At 39.2% G+C, this 26781-nt stretch overlaps 1 protein-coding gene across 1 annotated transcript in view; it reads right to left on the bottom strand.

Moving 5' to 3' along the window:
• lrba (LPS-responsive vesicle trafficking, beach and anchor containing) overlaps positions 1-26781 on the bottom strand; it is an 897133-nt gene that overhangs the window by 501916 nt on the left and 368436 nt on the right. Inside the window, exon 36 of the mRNA XM_043699616.2 lies at positions 18291-18457. Coding sequence (XP_043555551.2) covers positions 18291-18457 — 167 coding nt within the window. The remainder of the gene's footprint in view (positions 1-18290; positions 18458-26781) is intronic.

Here is a 26781-nt window from a genome sequence, read left to right as displayed (position 1 = left end):
AAAAGGACATTGGTGAATCAGATGAGTTTTTAATGATAATCAAAAATGGTTACATCATTGTTATTAGTTAGCTTTTAATTCCAAGACTTCTTTTTAACATACAGAATTCAAACCACCATCTACCATGGTGGGATTTGAACCCAGAGACCCACAACATTAGTCTGGGAATCGATTGCTAGTCCAACGACAGTGCCACTACACTGTTGCGTTCCTTCTTTATTCCTTTTTGGAAGGGTCCAGAATAAGGGGGCATGGTATTAAAGTAAGAGTCTCCATTAGGACAGAGGTGAGAAGAAATGTTTGCTCTCAGAGTTGACAGACTTTGAACTCTCTATCGCAAAAGTCAGAGTCATTAAATATTTTAAGGCAGAGGTTGGTGGTTTCATTTATCTGCTGAATGCTCAATTTCAGTCTAGTCTGAAATAAAAATCCCTTTTCCCTGTTCTTCGTAATGGTTGCTGAGGCAGTCACTGACCAATCTCACCAATGGAACCAGGCCATGGCAACCTTACTTTACATAAATTTAGTCAAACTCATACCTGCACATTGCCAATTCCTATCTTTGATTCCTCACTGTTGGAATAAAGATGGAATGACCTCTTCAGAAGTTTACTATATATCCTAGATATGGTTTCAAGTGATGCAAATTTGCCTAGTTTCTGAAATCCCCTCTCAATGTAAGCTAATATCTAGAAAAAGGATAAAACCTTAAACATATGGAGGACAATTGACAGAAGAGATTGTTGAAATGGGCTGTACTGAAGGATAACCAACCACCCATTGAGATACTGCTCCAAAATTTCTTGTTGGACTTACTCCCTGAGATTCCAACACACTTGATGCTGTTGTCCGCATCATTTTGTGAAATTTGATTTATCCAGTTTGAGAATTAATGTACCCCATAATTTTTAAACTTGTTACATGCACCTATTAATTTACTGATTTATAATCAGCTCTTTACCACAATCATTGTAATGGAAAATATGAAAATTATTTCCAACTGTTCTTCAACCCATTATTTTTTCAGCTTCATGCAAAATGTATCTCCATCTTGATTTTGCAAACTCAAATCCTCTCTCTGCTGTATTGTTCCCAACCTTTCTCATCAGGGATAACCTTCCTACCCCTTTTAAATTTTTCTTCCCTAACCTAAAAATCAAATGGCACAGAAGATTTACCACTGCTGGTCACTCTACTACCATCTCCATTTTGGCTAAGAGATCAAACATATTAATTTTCGTGATATTAATTGACCTATTTTGTTGAGAATCCTATGCTCATATATAGTGTCCTTAGGTTTAACATTTTCTATTTTCTTGGATGTCTAGTGTTCCCCTGAATACACCCTTGGTCTCTTCCATTTCTCATCTATATGTTGCCACGGTGAAATTATGCAAAACAATATCATATGTTTCCACATATAAGCTGACAATGCCTAGATATATCTCAGCTCTCTACCTCTGATAACAAACCCATTGTCAAAATTGCTTAGTCAACATCTAGTACCGGATGAACACAAAATTTCCTCCAATCAAAGATATTGCCTGGAAATTACTGCAACATTGGGGTTTCTCTGATCTGTGGTGAGCTTCCAAACATGAAGTCACATCTCAAAAACTGACTATTTCCCCTCTCCCTAACATTGCTTATTTGCTGCTAAAACATTCAGCCATTCCCTTCCTAGTTCTAAGCTCTGCAAACTTGAGGTAATTCAGATCTCTGCTATGTATATTGTAACTGAGTCCAATTACCCAACTCCATTAAGCTTGCTCACCGACATCATACTCCCAGTTACACAGTGCTCGCTTCTTTTCCATATTTACAAAAGCTGAGTTTCCTATGAGTGCCACATCTAGGTGGCACAAAGAACAGGAAGAAAACAGATTAATTCTCAAATCACAGGAGGCAGCTATGTGAATGTAAAATAAATCATCCTGCAAGACAGAGGGAAAAATACATTTATTTTATCATAGCAGCTTTCCTCACTGTTCCACTCCCTCTGCTGCTTCCAATCACTCCCAGGAAAAGAAGGAGGCTGATTCCTGAAGCAGGCTAGCCACCTTCCCCCATTGACCCTTCCCCTCCCTAAAACCAAATATTGCTCCCACTGCAGCTCCCCACACTGGCTCACACCCCTGACCTTGGCTGCATCCAACATGGGCACCAGGCACCATCTTGCCTCTCTGACACGTTCAAAAGCTCTCTGCAGCTGCCCTATTCACAGCCAGTGACATTGCATTATGGATAATCACTTTGATTTACAAATCCCTCCATGGTCACGTCCTTGCATGTCTTTGGACCAACACCAGCTTGCAGTGCCATTACTCTTCTACTACCACTCCCTTCACCTAAGACCTCTCCACTTTGCTAGTTCGAGCCTCTTGATATCTTAGATTTTACTACAGAGAAATCCGTCCCATGAGGAGCCAGGGAAAGATCGCCTAATTTTGTGTGTTTCACTTACTTCAAGACAAATGGTAGCTGATGTAAGGCCCTTATGGGGAAGTGGGAATGCAACCAAATGAATTCTGTCAGTTTGTGACTCAGGAGAGGACTGAAAACAATGAAATTTCCCTAAGAAATCACTTTACTACTATAATGCTATGGCCTGAAGATCTGTATGAAACAATGACTGAGTAAAGTGTAGTAGCTTCAGAAGAAAAAGATTGCTCCACCACAGTCAGCCCTGTTTCAGCTGTGTAATTATCTCCTTATATCACGTGCATCTTTTTTATTCATAAGATGCTCCTTAAAACTCTGTCTTTGGGAAAGATTTGCAAAACAGCTTAAGATGTTATCATATGCAGGCAGTTACTTAAGTGTCTAACATACACTATTACTGGGATGAGGCTCTCTGTGCCTTGCTGACTGACCATGTTTAGTTTTACCCAAATTGCTACTCTACAGCTTGACACTTTGGTTAGTGCTTTTCAAATTCACCTTTCGTGAATCCTCATATCCTTTCATCAGTTTGAAGTCACATCTAAAACTTGAGTTATCTTCCAGCAAGAAACCAGTCATATCCCACTATAAGAGGAGCCCCTCCCAACTGAACACTTCCCTCTTTTTGCTGGTACTGGTGCAAGAAGCAAAAACCCTGTCACCAGCATCACTCTTTCGGCCACATTTAACATTCTCAACTCGGTGTCCTTACACCAATTGGCACATGGCTCTGTTAACAATCCAGTGATGATTGCCCACGAGGTTCTGCTTTTTAATTTTGTCCTGACTCAAACTCTTCCAACAGAACCTTCCTTCCTAGTTCTACCTATATTGTTGGTTCCTACAGACAGCACAAAAAATAGGGTCCTACCACTCTGAGCTCCTCTCCAACTTTCACAGAATATGTACTATACACGTACCACTACCTAAGTTAAGATTGTGACTGTTTCTGGATCAGAATCTAGATAACTATCTTGCCCTTTTATGCTCCACAATGCCTTCACCTTGGATTCCTGTTGAACAGTTCTGAGTTGAAGTGTCTCAAAATGTAGGCACTTTCCGCAGATGTAATTTTCCAGAATCACAATGTATTGAATAAACTCATTCCTATTACAATTGCTGTACACCATTTTTTAAAAATGTAATTAATACAAATTTGATATTGGAACTCCTTTTCAAAGAATCCAGAGCCTAGGCTGCTGAGAGATTTTTTTGGATTTTTTTTTTAAACTGGCTGTCAATCATACTGAGTTTTAATTTTAAGAATCATCTGTTCAGAAAATGCAAGTCAGTAATCCCATTTTTGCCATCACGCCTGTGTAAGTGTAGGACTGTTGGCTTGTACAGACTCAGTATATTACCATCTGATCCTGCCAAACTCTGGAGTTAATGTGAACACAAACATTTTTCGTTTCTTCAGCAACTTAAATATGCTGCTAGAGCATCAAATAAATATCCATGAGGATGACTGAGGTAATTTGCACACACCACTTTAGGAAATAACTATTTTGCCTTCAGCACTAAATTCCTCTTCCAACAACTTCTAAATACACTTCAGAAAAAGTATTTATTTTTAAGAGAATACATTGCACAACTGATGAATTATTAGCAAAGATTTCATTTTCAGTTCTAAGAAGTTCCTGTATCTTTCGAAATAGTGCTTTTATGCAATATTTGAGTGTGCACTGGATAGGAGGATTCTCCGAAAAGCCAACCAAATTGCTGAGAGCATGTCAAAAATAATTTTAAAAATCAAAACCAATGTAATAAAAAGGAATTTAATTTATTCTGTTCCTTTGCAGCCATAGTCTTGGTCATTGAGTTTTGCTCAAAGCCATTTTACAGTTATATTTTTTTTTCTGTTGTCAGCTTTTTTGCCATGTGTCAGCTTTTCAAACAATCATAGTCAACTATTTGAGTTTTATAGGTTGGCACAGATAGGGCCATTGAATGTACTTGTACGGTATTATATAGACAGTGCTCTATTGTATTCTAATGGTCTACTGTTTCACATGGGGCATTGACATAGCTAGTCTATATGTCACGGATGACTCTACAAAAATTGTCACTTAAAAGTGATCATAAACAATAATGGTGTGAATTTGAAACCATGTTATCAGACCACTATCCTTGGTCTCGAGGTTACTTATCCAGTAACATTAGCACTACACTACCATTTCACCTTGATTTTTTTTCCCCAAAAGAACTAAGGTTAAAATTCTCTGGTTTCAAAACAGTGACCAGTCGGATTGTTGTGCACTAGGGGCTTGTGTCGGTTTCTCCTAATTCAGGGAGTATTCAAACTTCACGCTGCCTGCTCATTTATCGTAAAGTATGTTTTGTGCAGCCAATGGTAAACATATTTTAAGTGGTTTCACACCCTTATCAGAGGATGCAAAATCATGAGAGGTGAGTGCTAGTTCAAGTTGGTCAGCATTGTTCAAAGCCGGTATCTAACTCTTAAACAAGAGATGCAATCCGATTGGAACAGGAGACTGACTTCAGGAAACAAGATGGAGGGCATGCCCCTACCTACATCAATGAATCACAGGTGGAGATGGTCGATACCATCAAGCTCCTTGGGAGTAACAATCACCAACAATTCGTCCTGGCCCACCCACGTTGATGCAACAGTCAAGGAAGCACAACAATGCTTCTACTTCCTCAGGAGGTTAAGGAAATTCTGCATGTCTGTAAAGACCCATACCAATAGAAAACATTCTATCCAAGATGCATCACTGCTCGGCATAGCAATTGCTCTGTCCAGGACAGCAAGAAACTAAAGAGTTGTGAACGTTGCCCAGTCCATCAAGCAAGTTAACCTTCCACCCATTAACTCCATCTGAACCTCTTACTGCCTCGGAAAGGCAGCCAACATAATCAAAGACCCCTCCCACACTGGTTATAATCTCTTCCAATCTCTTTCATTGGGCAGAAGATACAAACGTTTAACCACACATAACCACAGATTCAAGAACAGCTTCTTCCCCAGTTACTGGATTTCTGAATAGATCACTCACATTTCAAATTTAATGCTGACCTCGCTCTTTGTCTCATCTAGGTACATATGACAATAAAAAATCAAATCAAAAATCAAAGTGGCCTGGCAAAGATAGTCAAATGCACAACCCAGCAGAGAGAATCTTCCAAGAGTTTCCAATGCAGCATGGAGCCAGAGATACAGGAGCTGGAAAGAAGGAGTGTGTTCTTCAGACTGTGTCAGAAGCCCTCGAGAGAAACAATACAAAAGCAATGGGAGCAAATAGCTATTGCAGTCAATGCCAGCATTAAGCTCCAAGGACTTGGATGCTGTGTCGCAGAGAATTCAATACCTTCACGTGAGTGATCAAGGTCAGTAAATCCATTTTCAAATTGACTGGGTCACACACTTCTGCATTCACTGAACCATTCCACATTCTCAACAATCAACAACCTTGATCAACGACAACTCAAAACTTACATTCATATCATTACCTCAATCTCCACAGTTGGCACTGCTGCAAACCTTATACCCACATCTCTCAGCTTGCACACACTGCCAACTATTCAGCCTTGACCGATACATATTTAAATATACTATATCATAATCAATGACACACTTTCCTTTCTTGTGCAGGCAAACAAAAGAAGCACATGACCAGCAGAGAACAGAAATGTTTGCATGACCTTTTCCTGATCTTGCCATCGATGCAGAAGTCATGATTGAGAATGTAGTCAGTTGCAGAGATAAAACGATCAAAATTTATTTGTTCACATCCTTTCTTGCATCTCACTTCCCTTTACTCCACAAACAAGTGAGATTTATAAGCTGAATCTTTCATTTTCCCTCAGTGCCAGCTTTCTCCTTTTAAGTATCAATGAATTGCAACCTAGTCAGGTAAGGGAGCAGCAACAAGAAATAAAGTGAGGGAAAAGTACTATCATTTGTTAACACATTTCAAAGTGCCAACTCAGATTCTGAACAGAATACTTCAGAGTGTATTTGGAGATAGAATCCACACATTAAGATTAGTGAACATGTTTAGTCCTCAGCCAAGTCAAAGCAAACAGAAGCACAGGTGCCAGTTGAACTGAAGGCAAGCTTAACCACAAGTTCTATTGCAAAGGACTTGGATGAGAGATTTTCACAGGACAGTGTACATGGAGTGTAACATGTGTGCTAACATGTTTGGTGCATTAGCTATACTGCCTGGGAAAGTGTGGTCATTAATAAGAAGCTTGGAGCTGTCCAGCACCAGCTTTGTATCTCATTTTGTTCAGAGCTGGGTGCCCATACTTTCTAACATGGACGTAATAGCCAATTTCATGAGAATACTTGTAGATCCAACCACATTGCAGCTTGCAATGATCAACACTTCAGATCCTATTGCAGCAGAAGCCATGCAATGTTAGGTGTTGCTGTAGACATTAGACTGGAATTATGCAAACTCATCTTGTTTCTGTCATGGTTGCAAATATCCCTGTTAAGACAGCTTGCAGGTTTTCAAAGCAGCCTAGCAACAAATCTTCCAGAATATTGCTATGACTGTTTATACAGCTCCATTAGAAGTGGCAATAACAGTTTGGAGCACAGACATGCTGTTCTTTCATGGGATGACAAATCACTCTCCCATCATTGCCCTTGTTCTTGCTAGTAATCCAACATGTCAAGACTCCTACAATCCATGCCATGGTGGCACAGTCAAAAATCATTGCTTCATCTGTATTTTGCTCCCACTGAAAATTTTAGTTTCCTGGTCGCAGTGTCACCCATTAATTCATGGGAATGCACGCACAGCACAGGGTCTTAATTAAATATACAAAATGATGATCAGTTGAATTTTGTTTCTGATATTGAATAATTCATTTTTCTACTTGCTTAACAGACAAGAGTGTCACTAGGTAGGTCAGCATTTGATGTTCATCAATAATTGTCCAGAAGACAGTTAAGGCTCAATCACACTGCTGTGGTAATGATGGCAGATTTCCTTTCCAAAAGAACATTTGTGTCCCATTTGGGTTTTCAGGACGATCAACAATGGTTATGTCAACTATTACCATTAGACTAGTTTTTTATTCCAGCCTTCTTATTGAATTCAGATTTCACCACGTGACATAGCTAAATTTCAACTCATGTCCCAGAAGCCCAAGATTCAAGATTACTAGTCCAGCCACAGATGAAGTTTGTTTTCAGTGTTTGTCTGTTGTGGCTTTTGCCTGAGCCATTAGGCCAAGACAAGACTGTGCAGGTCAGTAACTGAGGGAAGTTGAGGTGTAGGAACATTGTAGAATGGAAAATTGGAGTCCTGTTTAGTCAGATGAGCTAATCATAGATAGCCTGGTGAGAAAGATGATGTGTTGGTTAATTCCACTCTTTCTCTTCTGATTGTCATATATCTGGATGCAAGAGTTACATTCTTATATTGGTAAGGTGTGTTGCAATGCAGCAGACTGGACAGAATTGGGGAACTTGATTTAGCAAGTACTACAAGACTCCTGTGGGAGTGTTACTGCTTCTTAAGCACCTCAATGGCCTGCTCAATGACACTGAATGGGTCTCATAATATGCATGTTCAAGACGTCATGGTAGATGGGAATAGCCATTATCAGTTAGTAACCACCGTGTGGTCTTTTGCACTGGCTTAAGTGTTAATGCGACATCAAGCCACCATAGAATAATATAATTTTTACATCTCCCAGCATAATGAATATTAACCTGCATGACACAAATTATGGTCACATAATAGTTGGAGATTGAAGAAGTGGAACTGTTTATAGTTATGCCACATTTTGAAATTATACTACAAATAGTGGTCTGCACCATAGTGAAGCCTGTTGTCATAGTGAAGTTGCATCTTTTTCTCTTGAAGGGTAAAATTAAATGCATTTTCCTGTTTACTTCCAGAGCAACAGTGACTCCCTTATACAACTCCACGATGTTGGAGATGATCCCTGTAAGGAAACTTAATTAAATAAGTTCATAATCACAATCCATGAACAATGTTGACTTTAGTTTAGTGGAAGAATTACATAACATCTGTGAGGAACACTATGCAAAGACCAAAACATTGTTCTCCTAGAACACTTAGATTGATATGGTCTAATGTTTATACTTCTTCACCCCCTCATCCTCCTCTCTCCCAAAGTTGCTTATCCTTATCCGTGCCACCTCTATTCCTTCCTCCAATCATTCTACAGGCCAAGTGAGGTAGAAACTTAAGCACGTCAAGTGGTTGAACAGTATTATTAATCAAGACCTTCAATATGTATAACAACACACCCAATCAATCTCTCTAACTTCAAGTACCAAGATAACTATCCAAACAGTTCAAATAACTTGGCAAGAGGTAGCTGGCAACATAGAAGTGGTTGAGGGTCATTTTAAATTGCCAGAGTGCAAATGCTCCCGAAATCCTGATATTAAACACATGCTCAACTCTACAGGGTTAAGAGCAGGCATTAGGAGGAGTGTTCAGATCAAAAGTGTCACTATCAGTGTCAAACTGCATTATCATTAAATGCTACCTGATGTCACAATCTGTATACCTCCAGTGCACAAGCTAATAGCCTATTGAAAATACCATTCTGTATGGCACAACTCACAAAGTATGGACACAATTTTGAATTTGAACTGAAACTTGTAGTTGACAATACAATGTTATGACGCTATTATTGGACAACCCAGCTTGAAAGTTTTTTTGTTTTAATGAGTTGGTCTTTCTCAGAAACACACATATGCAATGCTACAGATTCAGCTTCAACGACTAGAGCCAGAGACCCAGGTTCAAGTCCCACCTCCTCAGGCGACTGACTGTGTGGAGTTTGCATATTCTCCCAGCGTCTGCGTGGGTTTCCTCCGGGTGCTCCGGTTTCCTCCCACAGTCCAAAAATGTGCAGGTTAGCTGAATTGGCCATGCTAAATTGCCCATTGTATTAGGTGAAGGGATAAATGTAGGGGAATGGGTCTGGTAGGTTGCACTTCGGTGGGTCGGTGTGGACTTGCTGGGCCGAGGGGCCTGTTTCCACATTAAGTAATCTAAAAATAACTAAACAGAATTTTATTATGCAAAAGAAATGAAGATAGAATGGAATTAAGCAAATCACTTAAAAATTATTAATAATTTGTGATTAATGCAATGGTAATGACAGAGAGTTCCCTTCTGTTTCACACCTTTAAAGCTCAACTTGAAAAGGTTTCAATGTTTCCATGTTAAGAATCTAATAGTCTCTTCCTGGAACCTTCGTTCAGTTGAGCTTTGATTTTATCGGCTTCAAATAACCTCTTCAGTGTTTAACCAAAGACTTCTGACCTGAAGCTTTTGAACTAATTTCCTTGCAGTGAAGTAATCTTTTTCTTAACAGCCCTAAAACTACTTCCCTTTCTCAGGAGCAACTGTTTTACACATCCAGCTTCAGCCAAGACTTATGCAAACTGACCAAACGGAAAATAAAAGGCTTTTATTCCGCAAGTTATAGGTGCTGCCCCCAAGCTCAACATTTCTGTCTGAAAGTCTAATGCACTACATTATTTACTTTGTTTGCCTGTAAACTCTCCCAATGTAAACAAATCCCCACACTGTCCTGGAAGTCTCTCTCTACTATTGCGATAAAGAAGAAACCACCACGAATACAGAAATACCCATAAGAAAGTCATTAAAGCTCTTCAAACACAGAAAGCCTACTACTGTGTGTCACTAGTCCAAAATTCAAAAACCCAAAATAAATTATATTTACATATATACGACACACAATCACTATTGAACTGAAAGGTATATATGAAACTCCTTTAATATAAATATACATCCCAAGGTACTGAGGCACCATCAGACAAAATGTGCCCTGAATGAAAGTGAGATTAAGAGAAGTGATCAAAAAGGTGGAATCAATAAGAGGCTCTAAAAACAGATTCTAAAAATGAGAGAGACGTCTAGCACAGTGTAAAAGCATAGACTTGCATCCAGTCGGAATTTCAGAACTGTATGTGAGTGAGGTATATGGAAAATTGCATAATTTGTGAAGTCAAATTCTTACTTTAAAAACATTGTTAAAATAACTTTTTCAAATGTACATCTTCTATTGTCCTTTCATGGAGAGCAATGTACAATGCCAGGAATAGGATGAATCCATAGTGAACATCAACTCATTCACATGAGAAACATTCTGTTACTTAGAATCCCTACAGTGTAAAAGCAGGCCATTCAGCCCATCGCGTTCACACCAACCCTCTGAAAAGTAGCCCACCCCTGTAACCCTGCATTCCCCACGGCTATTCCACATTGCCTGCTCATCCCTAGAAACTATGGGACAATTTAGTATGGCCAATCGACTAACCTGCACATGGACTGTGAGAGGAAACCCAAACAGACATGGGAAGAACATGCAAACTCTACACAAGCAGTTGCCCAAGGCTATAATCAAACCCAGGTCCCTGGTGCAGTGAGGCACCACTGAGCCACCATGCCACCCCAACCACTGACCCACCATGTTGTCCCTTCTTGCACTCATGTCTTTGACAGAAATTTAGGTAGGCAGCAACTTACCTATTCTTTTTCTATGATCTATGATATGCATTCAGCCTTCTCTCCCTAATTTAGGGAGTGCATCATAAGGACACATGCAAACATTTTAACCTCATGCATTTTTTCTAGTCTAGCCCAGGAATGCAAGGGTGAGGTTTTTGTTGGCAATGATGCGGAGATGGAAGGACAAGGAGGAAGGACAAAGTGGAGGAGGAGAAGGGAGGGGGGGGGGGTTGGAGTAAGCAAGAGGGGGACATGCTTCTGGAGAATGCGCATAAGCCTCATTCCATACCACTGCCTATTCTAAAATGAAACCCACTTGCTACATGACCTGCTAACCTAACAGCTGGAGATCATGTCTTTACCATCCCTCTTGTCATGAGAACATGTTTTCAATAGGAAACCAGTGCTTGTCCACATGTACAGGGAATGCACAATCTCTCAAAGGAAAAGGATGCTGATTCCACTTTCATTTTACTCCAAAGGCTTGCCGAAAAATGTCACTTCTCTTTCAATTACTGTGTAAAGTTTGATGTTGCTCTATTCCGTTTACAATAATTTATCTCTGTCAATTTATTTTGAGCTTTAATTGGATTTAGTTGAGAAAGTACAACAAAAAAATAGTTGAAGAGTTATACACAGTTTAGGCTCAGCATAGGATTTCTTCAAGCAGTGCTACAACAAACTGTTGAGTGTGTGGTGCTGGAAAAGCACAGCAGGTCAGGCAGCATTCAAAGAGCAGGAGAGTCGACATTTCGGGTATAAGCCCTTCATCAAGAAGTCCTCACTTTCTCCTACAACAAACTATTTCCAAAATAATAACTGTAACAATGTTTGACTCAGTATTTTCTTTTTTGCTTTTATTTAGATAACCTAACTTGTTTTAGGCCATTTATAGAAACAGGATATGCAAGGATCCTGACTTAGCCTTGTCCAAAATCTTTCCAGTTTTTAGAAACCTGGTGCAATCACATAAAATGCGGTGAGCATTTACATTTCAGTCAGTGTCTTTTAAAAGGTCACCATTACAGCTAACAAAGGAAGATGGCTCTGGTTGTTGACCAATCATCTTAGTTCCATGATATTGCTGCAAAACTTCCTCAGGGGAGTGTTCAAGAGACAACCATCTTTAGTTTCTTCACTCAAGGACATTCATTTCTGAGCATCCCTCCATCATACCTCTCTGCACCCAGAAAGTCAATGTGTGTGTGGAATTCTCTGCCACAGAAAACAACTGAGGCAAAAATATTGCATGTTTTCAAGGAGTTTGATATATTTCTTAGTGCTAAAGGCATCTAAGGATATGGGAAGAAAACAGGAACATGGTGCCAAGTTGGATTATTAGCCAGGATCATATTGAATGGCAGAACAGGCCTGAAAGGCCAAATGGCCCAGTCCTATATTCTATGTTTCAACAAGATCAAAAGTGGGGGACGTTCATTGATGATTGCAGACTGTTCAACAGCATCCACTACTTCTCTGATGCTGAAATAATCCAAGTTTCACATGCAGCAAAAATCTGGATAACATTCAGACTTAAACTGACGAGTGACAAGTAAATTTTATACATGTACCAACCAATCTCCAAAAGAAAAAAATCTAACCACCACCTCTTGACATCTGACATTATTGTCACTGTTTCTTCAACAACATACATCTTGGGGGTTACCACTGACCAGAAACCAATTTGGAATAGTCTCATAACTATTACAGGCAAAAGAGAAGGCCAAATATTCAGAATTCTGAGAAAATTCTAACTCATTAAATCTGATCCATTTCCAAGGCACAATTCAGGAGTCTGATGAAATAAAATACATTTGCCAGAATAAGTACAATTCCAACAACACAAGAAAATAAAAGCCATCCAGGAGCAAGCAGTCTGTTTAATCAGCACCCTATTCAAATTAAGCAGCCTGTCCCGCCACTACCAATGCACCATGCCAGCAATGTGTACCATATTCCATCACTATTCTTTCACCAGCTCTTTCCAAACTAAGGATCTCAAACACTAAAAAGTCTAAAAGAATCTGATGCAAGGAAACACCACCATCTGCAAGTTTTCCTCCAAACCAAATACTATTTTGGCTTTGGACTATATTGCCGTTGCTTCACTGCCACTGGGCCAAAATCCCAGAACTGTCTTGCTAACAACATTGTGGATCTCGCTAGCACAACTGAATAAGTTCAAGAAGGTGGCTCATCATCACCACTTCAAGGACAATTAGGGACGGGCAACGAATTTCGGTCTAGCCAGTGAAGCCCACAACATATGAAAAATTACATTTTGAAAAACTGCGGAGGCAATCAATCTTTGAAAGGAGCTGCCTAAGATAGTTCTGGCTGCTTGAGTCTCTCCCAGATTTTTTGAGGCTCAGCCATTTCCCTGATGGAAAATTGTGCACTGCATAGAAGGTCATATCTACTTTTACCACCCTTACAGTACACATAATAGTGGACTTTCTGACAAATGAAGTGACCCTTTAGATTACGGTCCTTTTCTTCACAAACTTGATGATTGCATTGTTGTAATATTCTTTTGTTTGTTCTAAAATACTCGAGAATGGTACCAGCTATGCCATCAAGAATATGCTCAGCTCCCTCAAAAGGAAATCACAGTGTTGCCTTCTTATTCGAAAAAGTGAATGAATCCAGAGACAGGGAAAAAATATGTTGCAGCAACTCTCCAAATGCTGAGCCATTACATTCACTATCAATTGTTGGGCATGAAGCTCTTCTTTTTGGTGTAAATCACAAAAAGTTAGTATGCAGGTTCAGCAAACAGCCAGGAAGATAAATGGAATCTTGTTGTTTATTGCAAAAGAAACTAAATATAAAAATAGGAAAGTTTTAATGCAACTGTACAGGGGCTTGACAAGATCCACATCAGTGTGCACAGTTTTCACAGAACCTCACAATTGTTACAGTGTGGAAGCAGCCATTGGCCCATTATGCCTTCACTGCCTCTGTTACCAAGTACCAATCTCCTGCCTTTTCACTCTGTACACTATGTCACCCCAAATGTGCATCCAATGCCCTCCTGAATGCCTCAATTGAACCCACCACCAATACAATTGCAGGCAGTGTATTCCACAGTCGAACTACTCGTGAGAAAAAGGTGTTTCTCACATCAGTTTTGCTTAATTTACACGTCACTTTAAATCAATGTGCTCCTGTTCTTTTTTCTTTTCCAAGCAAGAACAACTTTTCCCTATTTATTCTATACAGCCCACTCTTGATATTGAAACTCTCCATCAAATCTCTCTGTCGCTTTCTTCTCTCCGAGGAGAATAGTCCCAATTTCTTCAATCTATCCTCATAATGGAAGACTCATTCCTGAAACCATTCCTGTAAATTGCTTTTGCACCCGCTCCAATGCATTCACATCTTTCCTTTAACTTGGCACTTACAACTGTACATAACACACTAACTGAGGTCTAACAAGTGTCTTGTACAAGTTCAACATCACCTCCTTGCTCTTGTATTCTATTCCCCTATTAATAAAGCTGAGAACATTCCACATTTTATTACTGCTCTCTCTACCTGTCCTGCCACCTTCAATGATTTGTGCATATATACATTCAGGTTCCTTAGCTCCTGCACCTGTTTAGAATTGGACTCCATTTATATTGTCTTTCAAAGCTCTTCTGACCATTGTGCATCACCTCATGTCTCTGCAGTGAACCTCGTCTACAGCTCGTCTGCCCACTCCACCAAACTGTCTACGTCCTTGTGGAGTTCCACAATGTTGCCCACACAGTTGACAATTTTTACAAGTTTACTGCCATCTGCAAACAATGAACTTGTCTCCTGCATAGCATGATCCAGGTCATTAATAAATATCAGGAAAAGCATGGATCTGAAATACTTACATGTGTGGAACTGTGTGCTACTGTCCCTTTTATACAACAATTTACAACTTTCTTCACAACATAAACAAACAAACAAGAGAATGCTGGCGAGTCAGAAAAAAACTGAAACAGAAATTGCTGGAGAAATTCAGCAGGTCTAGCAGCACCTGTGAAGGGAAAACAGAGTTAATGTTTCAAAGGATCACTGGGCCAGAAATGTTAACACTGTCTTCACTTCTGCCAGATGCTGCCACACCTTCTGAGTTTCTCCAGCAAGTTATATTTCTGTTTGTTTCAACTTACTTCACAAGCCTGTTGTGTGGCACTCTATCAAAAGCTTTCTGGAAATCCATGTACACTACATCAACAGTGTTACCCCTCGTCGGCCCTTTCTCTTACCTCTGCAAAAAATTCCAATGAGTGAGTTAAACATGATTTTCCCTTTAGAAATGTGTGCTGACTCTTCCTAACTGACACATTGTTTTCCATGTCATTATTAATTCCATCTCAAGTAAATTGTTTCAAGATTCCCCACCACTGAAGTTAAACTTTTGGTCTCATTAGTTGAAAAAGAATCGTGTTAGAAGCAGTTTGGAGAAGGGTCACTCAATTCATTCCTGGGATTAGGCAATTATTTTTATGAAAAATGGTGAGCCGCTTAAGTAATGCATACATCACAGTCTAGAAGAATGACAGGTGCTCTTGTTGAAGCATATGAAATCTTGATGGGGTTTAATAAATTGATTTTTCCTCTTGTAGCAGACATTAGAACTAGTAAACAGAGATTAAGAACAAGGTCACCCTTTTAAGATGGAAATTATGGTCATTTTTATTTGGAGTGTCGTTAGGATGTGAAGTTCTCTTCCCCAGAAAGCAGTGAAGGTTTCGTCATTGAATTTAATTCAAGGCAAGTTAGATTTTTGATCAAGAAGGTAATTAAGGGTTATGGGAGACAGACGGGAAAACGTATCTGAAAGCACAACCATGATATCACTGAATGATGGAACAGGCATAAATGGCTGAATGATCTAGTTCTGCTCCTACATCCTATATTCCTGAGACAGATGTTTCTCACAGAACTTTCATTACCATACTGAATGCCTCTGCACCCTGGGAAGCTAGCCAGCCTGTGTAACTAAAATTCCCTCTCCCTTTACTTGGCCCAGGGCAAGTCATACACCACAAATTATGGTGCTTTACCCAAGAGGAATCTGAATGTAGGTCCTCAAAGCTGCCTAAATTATGCTGTGCAGGCCTCCTGCGGAAGGAACCAGATAGTACAGTGACTTCAAGACAATGGGTACTGCCTCTCAGAGATGTAGACCACAACTTCTGACCAATGTAACGAATCTCACAGATCACTCTCCTGGTGAGCCACTTTCACTGTCTTTACAGCCTCTATAATGTTTACAATTGTGCACCATCTACAAAGTCTTGAGTGGCTGTGGTGAAATAGACAATGAGTTTTTGCATGATTCCTCACTTTAAGGGATCTGCTGTCTCTTCTGCCCCTTTTCCATAATGTTGTTTAAGAATGGTACTCTGATTAGAATGACCACTGAAGAAGGTGACTGCTTTGTCTAGAAATTATAAGGTGGGTAGGGTTCATAAACTTCATAGCTTCACAAATTATTAACCACGGTGAACTTTAGAAAGGAACTAAAAATGATCACAAAGAGAATTGCGTGGGGTGGGGGGGGAATATTGACCCAGCGACTGTGAAGGAATGACAAAAAATTTCCAACTCAAGATGATGGTTTGTTTAGAATGAAACTCACTGGTGATCATGTTCCAATCCATCTGTTGTACGTGTCCTACAAAATGTCATGGTCATGGGTTTGGAAGGTGCTGTCTGGGGAGGCTCTTTGAATTTCTGCAATACATTTGCCAGTATTGCCAATAATGATTATAACAATCCTACTGCCACATAAACCGATACTACCTTTGCTAGCCAGTTGCATTACTCATGCAGCAACTTTCCCTAACCTGCAGTTCCTTACACTTCAATATAAAAACCTCCACAACAGATCTTAAAATCCACCTTTAAGCTATAGAACTAGTCCAAACCATCATGGTTTCGTCCGGAGGCTCACTGAAGATGTTACCTAGTATGGTGACGAAATATCTGAAAATGAACCTTCCAGCTCAGCGAGCAAACCTACATCCAAATCATCAATAACCTGCGGTATCTAGATGACATCCTCAGTGCTTGGGAGCCTCCTGTGAAACGCTTCTGTGGTGTTTCCTCCGGCATTTATAGAGTGCCATCCACAAACTCCATCAACAAACACATCGACCTGGACCCAATATACCGGCCACTACAGCGGACAGCTGAAACTGACAACCGGAAGCGGCAGGGACAGGCCACTATAAATGCCGGAGGAAACACCACAGAAGCGCTTCACAGGAGGCTCCCAAGCACTGAGGATGTCACCTAAGACAGGGGACGAAACGTTTGCAACAAAAACTTCCAGCTCGGCGAACAGAACCACAGCAACGAGCACCCGAGCTACAAATCTTCTCACAAACTTTGAACCTGCGGTATATTTGGAATATGAAGCAATATTTCTGTAAAGTTGAAATTTCAAGAGGAAACATTGTTTCTAGAAGATATGACCACTAAAGAAGGAATGCAAGTGTCGTTTTCGGATTGTATTGGACATTGATGGTATTCAATATTTCAAAATCAACTTATTAATAGCCACATATTTTCTAATCAACTGGAGAGAATTTGGAAGTAATTAAATAATTTATGTAAAACAATGCTGCACAATCTTATGAGCTCAGAATTCTGAAAGGATTGTTTCCCCACAGTACAAATGCATTTTTCTTTAATAACTCAGCTTTTCCTTGTTTCAAGTAAACACATTTTGGGGTTTATTGTGGAATTTCTTTATTACTTATTTTCTTTCAAACATAATTTCAATTTTATATGCAACCAAAGCCTGTAGTAAATTCAAATACAATACACATCAATTAATGTTTTGAAGTTTTAGGATTAATTATTAAAATTTAAGATCAAAAACAATTGTCGAGTATATTGTTTCAAAATCATACGTATTACCAAACCTATGAGATTTTGAAACTACATGATCCGTATGAATTCATATGCCAAGGTCAATCATTATTAATGCACAACAAAGTAACAAGTCTGTGCTAATGGTGTGAAGTGCGTGCATAGTGAAACAATCATTAGGATAGGAAAAATAGTGAAGTAGTTTCATGATGAATGCTGACCATTTAGCATTCTCTCTCAGTCTCCATGAGATTGCATCTGGTGTATTCAATATTACCTTGAGATAATATTTCAGAAGACTGAATTGAATAGCTGTATTAAGAGTGCAGTGATGGACTTAACATTTTACAATCTTCATACTGAAGGTTGATAATTTCTCACATCATATTCCATATTGAGTCAAGACTAATTAAAGCTCAACTTCATGCAAATACTTGGAGTGACTCCATTATGAACTAAATTAGAACTTTAAACCAATGGATTTACCTTAGTGAAGAACTTCCCCAAGCACCATGCTTGTCTGTCAAAATGTTGATAATTTTCTGTATCAGCTGAGTGGCTGTCACATGATCTCGATACTTTGCTGCTCGTATTAGGTGATCACACATCTTTTCTTCTTCACGTCTTTCTGCCGAGTACTGGGCACACAAAGACTATTAAGAAAGAAAGGAATAATATTGTATGTTTTGTAAACTTGCAAGTATAATTCCTAATATCAGATTCTTCAAGCTGAAAAGCAAAAGGGAACAGTATTCTAAATATCTGTTTCCTTGACAGTCTGTATCATTCCACACATTACTTTAACACATGTATAACTTATATTAGCTAAAGATAATCATAAAACTCTATTTTTCTGACAGCTCCATCCTTTGAGCCATGTGCAGGGCCTATGTCAATACAAAGAGGAGATAATCAATTATTACTGGATAGATGATCTCATGAAAGGAAAATAATCCTTATGTTTCCATTAAGCAGAAACAATATTTTTTAAATGATTTGTAAGGTTATTAATTGGTTATAAAGGCGTTTGAATCAGTTTCAGTTAATGGTTAACTTTTCAGTACATTGCAAAAACAAATGAAATCACAATGTATGAAACCAGTCTATTAAGTATAGAATCTGCACTACAAGGAAACAGAATCAGCTTTGGATGAAATACAGACAATGGCTATAAAGATTGCAGGGAATACAACAGATTACATAAGACACTTGGACAGGAAAGTGTGAAATTTGTAGTACATGATGTCTTGCATAAAGATTTAAGGCATCCCACCAGAATAAGCTTTATAATTCAGTGATAAGGCTGGCTCTCCCTGCACACAAGAAATGAAGGATCAACAACCCAATTTCCCTAATTCTGTTATCAATTTGTCGATTTTTCCAATGGCAAGTATGATTAAGAGTTAGGGAGACTAATTCGGACAGCCCCTGAAACAAAGCACAGGAATTGTGATTCATGATTAACTTGAATCCAATGTTTGGAATGCAAGCAGCATGCCGACTTCATACTATCTGCTCATTAGAATGAAGGTTGCATATAGCTAACAGTAATTACATTGTTCAATGAGTGCACAGAGCAGCAGGTGGCCCAAAACTTTACTTCCTAGAATTTACTAAATCTGCACTAAAAGGTTTAAAATTGGACAGCACCTCTTAAAGGGGACATGTATTGTGACCAAATGCTGGCAGCAATTCAGAAACTGAACTTGACTCGGGAACAAAAAGTATGGCACAATATGGAAGAGTGTGGCTTCAAAGTTTTCAGATGATGCACTGGAGGCCTTGGTGCTGGTAGAAAGTAGGAAACTAGACAGTTATTCACAATCTCAAAAGGTCCTTGAGAAAAACACTTGAGAAACTGTGGAAATAGACAGCCATAGAGCTCAGTGCCAGGAGTCAAGTTCCAAGGATCTGGCTGTGATGCTGCAAGTAATTTAAAGGCATCTCATGGAGTAGTATGGGTCAATGACTATACCTGTATGTGCCATATTCTGCAATTGTATCACTAACCTTGGACACTTTGATTCATCATAGCCATTTGACTCAGCTATCAACATCAACAATCAGGACTCTCAGCCAACGTGCATATTCTTCACTGAAGTCTCACATGCTTAGCATTTCTGCAAGCCTTATATCCAGGAGGAAGCTGAGGAAGAGTCACTGGACCCAAAACGTTAACTCTGGTTTCTCTTCACAGATGCTGCCAGACCTGCTGAGCTTTTCTCGTAATTTCAGATTTTGTGCCAGTGAATTGCATATCTTCTCAGTTTGCTGTCTTCCTCCACAGCAAATAATGTAATGCCAGTGGATTCTTGTGCCACATCAAGTGATATTCAACAGAGTTGACTACCATGGAGCAAACCATTGTCTTACAGGATAGGAAGCTGACACAGATGGATGCACTGGGGGAAGCCAGTCAGCAAGTCCACAATGAGGAACATGAAGGAATCAAGAACCAACTTGGCACAGGATTTTTGTGAAGCATGGAACTCATCCATTCCAGCACAGAAGCAGTGGTCGATTCCAGTACAACACTTGTGAACCATAGAACCATTTTCATCCCAATGGTTGTAATTCTTTACGATTCACCAACCCAGACTGTTGTTATTTTTCCACTATTGAATATTAAAGGCTAGGTTATGATCCCCACAGAAACCATTAACTTAAAAAGAGAAATTCAAACATCAAATGATTTACTGAAATTACACCATAAGAGTTCATGTATTTAAGCAAAAGATCCTTTACTGTTTAAAATATACAAAGTACTACTAATTTAATACTTTAGCTTGTCAAGACTTAGGAAGTAGAATGGCGAATTAGGTTTATAACCTAATTCAACCCAAGAGCTCGCTTAGCCATTTATGAGATCTTGAAGATCTATTTGTTTCTCCTTTGGAAATTCAAACCAAATATGCCATAGTCTTCCGAAATCCAATTAAATTTTTCCTCAGTATTCCAGCTGTTCTCCATAAAAATGAAATTTCATGGAGAACCCATACATTAGCTTATGATGAAGCAATTTTTAAAAAAATTCTCATGGAATGTCGGCATCGCTGAGTGGATCAAAATTTATTACCTTTTTTTATTTGTCATTGAGGTGGTGGTGGTGAGCTGCCTTCTTGAACCACTGCAGTCCATGTGTTTTTAGGTAGATTCTTAATATCATTAGAGAGAAAAATTCCAGGATTTTGACCCAATGACATGGAGTACTTTCAAATCAGGATAGTGAACAGTTTGGAAAAAGACTTACTAGAGGTGATGTCTCAATGTATGTGCTGCCCTGATCGTTCTGGGTAGAAGTGACAGCAGGATTCGAAGGTGCTGTCAAAGGAGCTTTGGTGAATTTCTGCAGTGCTTCTCATAGAAGATGGTAAACACTGGAATTGAGAGTCAGTGCTGGAAGGAATTGATGTCTGTGAATGTGATGCCTTTCAAATGGGCTGCTTTGGCCCAAATGTTGTCAAGCTTCTTGAGTGTTGTTGGAACTGCACTCATCCAAGCAAGTGGGTAGTATTCCATCATGGTGTTGACTTGTGCCCTGTAGGTTGACAGACCTTCGTAGCCAGGAAGTGAATTACTCACAGCAATGTTCCTTGCTGCTGACCTGTTCTTGTAGCCACTGTATTCATATGGCTAGTCCAGTTCTGTTTCTGGTCAATAGTAATCCACAGGATATTGATAGTGGGGGATTCAATGACAGTAATGCCATTGAACGTCATGGGGCAATGGTTAAATTGTCTCTTTTTGGAGATGGTTATTGCCTCATATTCATATGTCGTGAATGTTACTTGCCACTTTACAGCCAGCGAGGTTTCCATTTATCTTAAATTTAACATTTTAAATACATCAATTACAAATCAGATACATGCAAGAGCTGATATGATTTTCAATTTCTGTGAATCAAGGAATGTGGAGAGCTGGCAGAAAAGTGAAGTTCAAGTCCAAGATCAACCATGATCTTTCTAAAAGTTGAAGCAGACTCAATAGACAATATAATCTCCTCCTGCTTCTATTTCTTTTGCTGTTATGTTCGTTATGCTTTAACCACAATGTGGTGACTAACGTTCAACATCTCAATTTTTACTGCATGACAAGCAGCTACCACCAGAAGTCTGAGTGCCACTCTCCCAGCTCAGATTGACATTGTGAACTCAGCCTGCTGCCATTGTTGCCATGGGCATGACTGTTTAAAGGGATTACAGGGTACCACAACAGCTCAACCACCTGGCATCCAATATATTACAATAATTGCTCAGACACTACTGTGCTGTGGGAATGGCAATGCCTCCTCGTCTCTCAAACAGACTGGATCTCAACATAACTGCGCTCATCCAGTTACAGCTGCTACTGGCTAGTGCTCTGCTGTTACCTGCAGCTAACTAGTGCAGGCTGCTGTAATCCATGCCAAGATGATGCGGGTTGAAGTTGGACCTTACAGGTAGAGTTTTCAAGCATTGCCCTCCAAAGCCACCTGCAGTCCCACCACAAAGTCAGCAGCCTTCCACCAGTCTTACTGCTCCACTGGGATAGCACTGCTAGAAGCATAATCCATAATACGTCAAGTATACAGACATAATCATTAAAAAAAACACTTTTCACAAGTGACTTTTTTATAAGGAAATGGGAGCAAGACATTGACATTATGTAATTGTGTCAGATGAATAATGTATAATTTACACAAAAAGAGTGAATTGAGCTTTGTAAATTCGTTTGCGAGCCATTTTTTTTTCTATTGTATCTGATATTGAACTTTAAGACTGTTTGGAGTAAAGTTGTTCATGCAATATTTTACAAAAATAAATCCAGCCTTTGTACAACAAAATCCACAACAGTTTATGAAAAACAAAAACCATACAATACTTCCGAATCTCCAGTAAACCATTCACTAAGATTAGACTTGATTAGATTAGATTCCCTACAGTGTGGAACAGGCCCTTTGGCCCAACAAGTCCACACCGACCCTCTGAACAGTAACCCATCCAGAAATACCCACCTACCATTACCCCAAACTAATGTACCTAACACTATGGGCAATTTAGCATGGCCAATTCACCTTACCTGCACATTTTTGGAAATGTGGGAGGAAACTGGAGCACCTGGAGGAAACCAATGCAGACATGGGGAGAATGTGCAAACTCCACACAGACAGTCACACGAGGTGGGAATCGGACCCGGGTCCCTGGCGCTGTGAGGCAGCAGTGCTGACCACTGAGCCACTGTTTCTGTACCAGCATTCCTGCTGAGGTGTAATTGGAAGGTGGACCAAAACATGTGAAAATATATGATGTTGCCAGTTTCACATTACCATAGTTTTGCAAGTTTGAGAGATCAGGAAATCAAATTTATTTAAATACATTTACCTGTCCTGAATGCACAAATTTTAAGAGCTGATCAACATTTTTCACATATATTTGCAGGCAAAAGCATATCCAGGAAATGCTGAGGGTTCTAAGTACAATGAGAAACAATCAAATGGAGTAAAGCTTTCTGTAAATGTCTTACAAAGTACCCTATAATTTACAGTTTGGACCTCCTCCACAATTTACCATTAACTTTTCGAGTCTGACATATAATCCATAGACATAAATCATGCTAGCAGGTTACTCTTTCCCTTTTATCAATCTCTGTCTCTTTAAAGAATATTAAAGAGAAGTTTGACCTAAAACAAGTGCTAAAAAGAAAATCAAAAAGCACTTTGCAAATGGCAGAAAGAACTTGTATTGTGTAAATGGTAAATGCAATGAGGAATTATGTAACTACTAATATAGCATTACCAACATGCTGCACTGTTGGTGGCTTCTTTTAGACTATTTTGACAGTTTCTACTGAACCTTAATCTGATGAAAAAAGTTTGACCAGGAGCTTTGAAGTACAGCAGGTACATCTCGAATTTGGTTCTAATTTGCTCAAGTTTCAATGGGCCAAAGGAGTGTTATTTGAGAGATAAAACTCACACAGTGATCTGTCTTGCTACTGATGTAAATAATATCAAAGTACAAGTAAAATGCACTTCATTCCACTGGTTGACTAGGTTTTTGGACTCTAACTCCCTCAACTGAAATTTAGTTCCTTCTATTGAATGATGAATTTTTCAAAACCTCACAAAGATAGCATACAAACATTCAAGGTAAACAATCGTGAATAACAGTCATCCAATGACAAAGGCTGACAGCCATGATCAAGTAATACCTCTGTCATTTCCCTTAGCCTTTCCCTGACCTGCTCTCATTTAACTTGCCCGTCCCCATGTTGAACAGTATAAAACCCATGACTTGTGTATCTCATTTCAATTCTTAAGTAGTATAATTGGACTTGATACAAATTCTTGTTCCTCTCTCCACAGCTGTTGCCAAATCTGTTGATTTTTCCCAGCATTTTGTTTTTATTTCAGATATTCAGCGTTTCATTTATATTAATACGTGTAGTGTGAAACATGACTTGACAGTGGCCATTGTTTTGCACATTTTAAGCAGACCAATAGAGCTAACACTAAATTTTAAAACCAGTCATTTGCAGCAGAGAAAATATTGGAATGTTCAATTAAAGTTGCCTGTACAGAAGTTTGAGATAAAGAGGGGAAAAAGTGTACAGAAAGGAAGATTCTGCTTTCCCAACCAAATACCTCTAAGAGTGAATGACAGATATGATTCTTAGCGGAAAATTAGTCCGTGTGGTTAGTTTTGTGTGTACAACACAGGAGCATGTTCAATACAAGGTTTTTACTGAAGTGAATTTAAGGTGGCTGCCTGGAGTATACGGTGGAGGTCATATGAATTTAGCAGAGTAGCTGGTCATTATTATAGGATTGCATTTCAATCCAAATACTGCCCTTTCTATACAAAGAGTAACGACTTACAATAATTGCATTACCCAAGTTAAAAGATATACACAGTGGTTCTAATTCATTAGCAGTCATTGTTCTCATCAGTGTCTGCATATGCATAATCAGCATTTATCAAATAACTGAATTCTTCACGCATGAACTGAAAATCATGACTGCTCATGGAAGTTTCACGAATGCCATAATTCATCTGACACACCTATTACCTGCTTCTACGCATGCTGAGACTTTATTTCTCCCAAAGAATGAGGAATTTTCCTGGGAGTGCACAAACAGGTTGGATTAGACTATTTTTACAAGCTATTATGAATAGACCAGCTTCATATTTTTCTCCTATATCATTCTTAATTACTGTATTCACAAAAAGAAAAAGGCAAATACTGAACAATGAAGTATTCCAATTTCTGTGTACTCATTGTGTTTCACTAATATTTTGCCTTGTGTAATTAAGCTTCATATTAATTTGTCCACACATCTAGGTATCTACACTTCCCACACTTTGGTGTTTTATGTCAGTTAATCTCACTCCCTCAGACTTCAACCACAGCAAGTCTACCAAGATCGAAACAGTTGCTTCTTGTTGAGATTCCCCCACCCGACCCCAAAGTCTTCACTTGAATGAGCCAGAATTTGTTTAAACTCTTTGACCTCCTCAAAGAATGTTGTCTTCATCTTTTATTCTGTATCTTCAACTTCTTGAACTTTTTCCTTATTGTCTTAATTTCATTTCTTTAAAAATGTTCCTTTAATTTTCAAGTGAAGATGCTATTAATAACATTTTTGTAAAACATGCTGACTGGTCATACTCCTAACACTCACCTCCCCCTCCTGAATGTTATTGCACTTAGTGATTCTGTTTGGAGTCACACCTTGTGCAAACTAAAATGGTCGATAATTAGATTGCCACTTCTAGGGCATGCTTTTGCGAGGATGACAAAGTCATCTTGGGGCTAAATCCTTCCGGCTGCATCAGAAGAATCGCTGATATTTCCTTGCACTCTGACCAATTTAATCTCAGGTTTCCACCTGGACTTTTCTAACATTTAACCCTCCTCGGATCGAGAATGTCTGGTAACTAACTATCCATCCCACTGACTTCTTTGAAGTCTCTAATTAATTCAACATTCAATGCTCCAAGCCTGCAACATCCTACTGGATGTTATAAATCTGCCAATCTATTAGATTTGCCTCAACTCTGAGATAGCTGATTAAATAGAATCTGTGTTTTATCAATACATTTCTTATGGGGCTAAAGTACACCTGAAATGCTTTAATCAATGCATCATATTTTGGAGCACTTTTGTCCATGCTTTGTCTTACCAGACCATCATCAGCTAAATAAAAAACTTGCTGACTTGATGGTGCTGCTCCTTCACATGTAAGCCCAAAACCATTCTGCAGCACTAAAAATTCCACTCCCAGAGCTCCCACTTCTGGCATCATTGTGGCCCTTCCATGACATTATGTGCTTGAAGTAATGGCAAGGTCTCTCTAATGAAGCTGCTATCTTTATGGCTAACTCATTTGACTGACCAGAGTGAGTACTTGGATTGTTCCTTCTCACTATTACACCTCCAGATCTTGTTTTCCTTCTCCAGAGTATTGGTGGTTCAGGGCTAGTCTTCGAGTCTTAGTCTTCCAAAGGTCTCATCCGGGAGTTCAGTGTCTGCTCTATTTTATTCAGCTACACCTTTGAAAGTCTTCATGTACTACTGAAGGCCCTGTATTGCTCTCAGTATTCCCTTTTCAGCTATGGGCCTTTAACCGTTTTAACATCAGAACCTGACTCAGGAGGTTTTTCTTCTCCCCCACTGGCAGCCATAACGCTTTATTTTATGATTTAACTCAATAATGCTATTTGTGTATTGAGATATAGGTCTTGGTAGCGTTTCTGGGCTACAGTTGTTTGTATATGCTGTACCCTGGGGTAGCTTGCTCCTCTCTCCAAGCAACATTTTAACTCCTTATGCCCTATAATAATCCTTCATTCACATCTATACATGGCAGGGTTTCAAATTACACTCTCAAGTGCATTGTCCAAGACCTCTCTCTCCACATGCTCATTTTAGGCTTGTATATAATCTTTCTTACTGTTGCCAGATTGATGAGACATGATCATGAGGTTCACGTAAATCA

Source organism: Chiloscyllium plagiosum, unplaced genomic scaffold (genome assembly GCF_037043375.1).
Source record: "Chiloscyllium plagiosum isolate Xiang-an unplaced genomic scaffold, Cpla_swu_hap1 HiC_scaffold_1, whole genome shotgun sequence".
Taxonomy (NCBI): domain Eukaryota; kingdom Metazoa; phylum Chordata; class Chondrichthyes; order Orectolobiformes; family Hemiscylliidae; genus Chiloscyllium; species Chiloscyllium plagiosum.
This window is presented reverse-complemented; position numbering and strand designations above follow the sequence as displayed.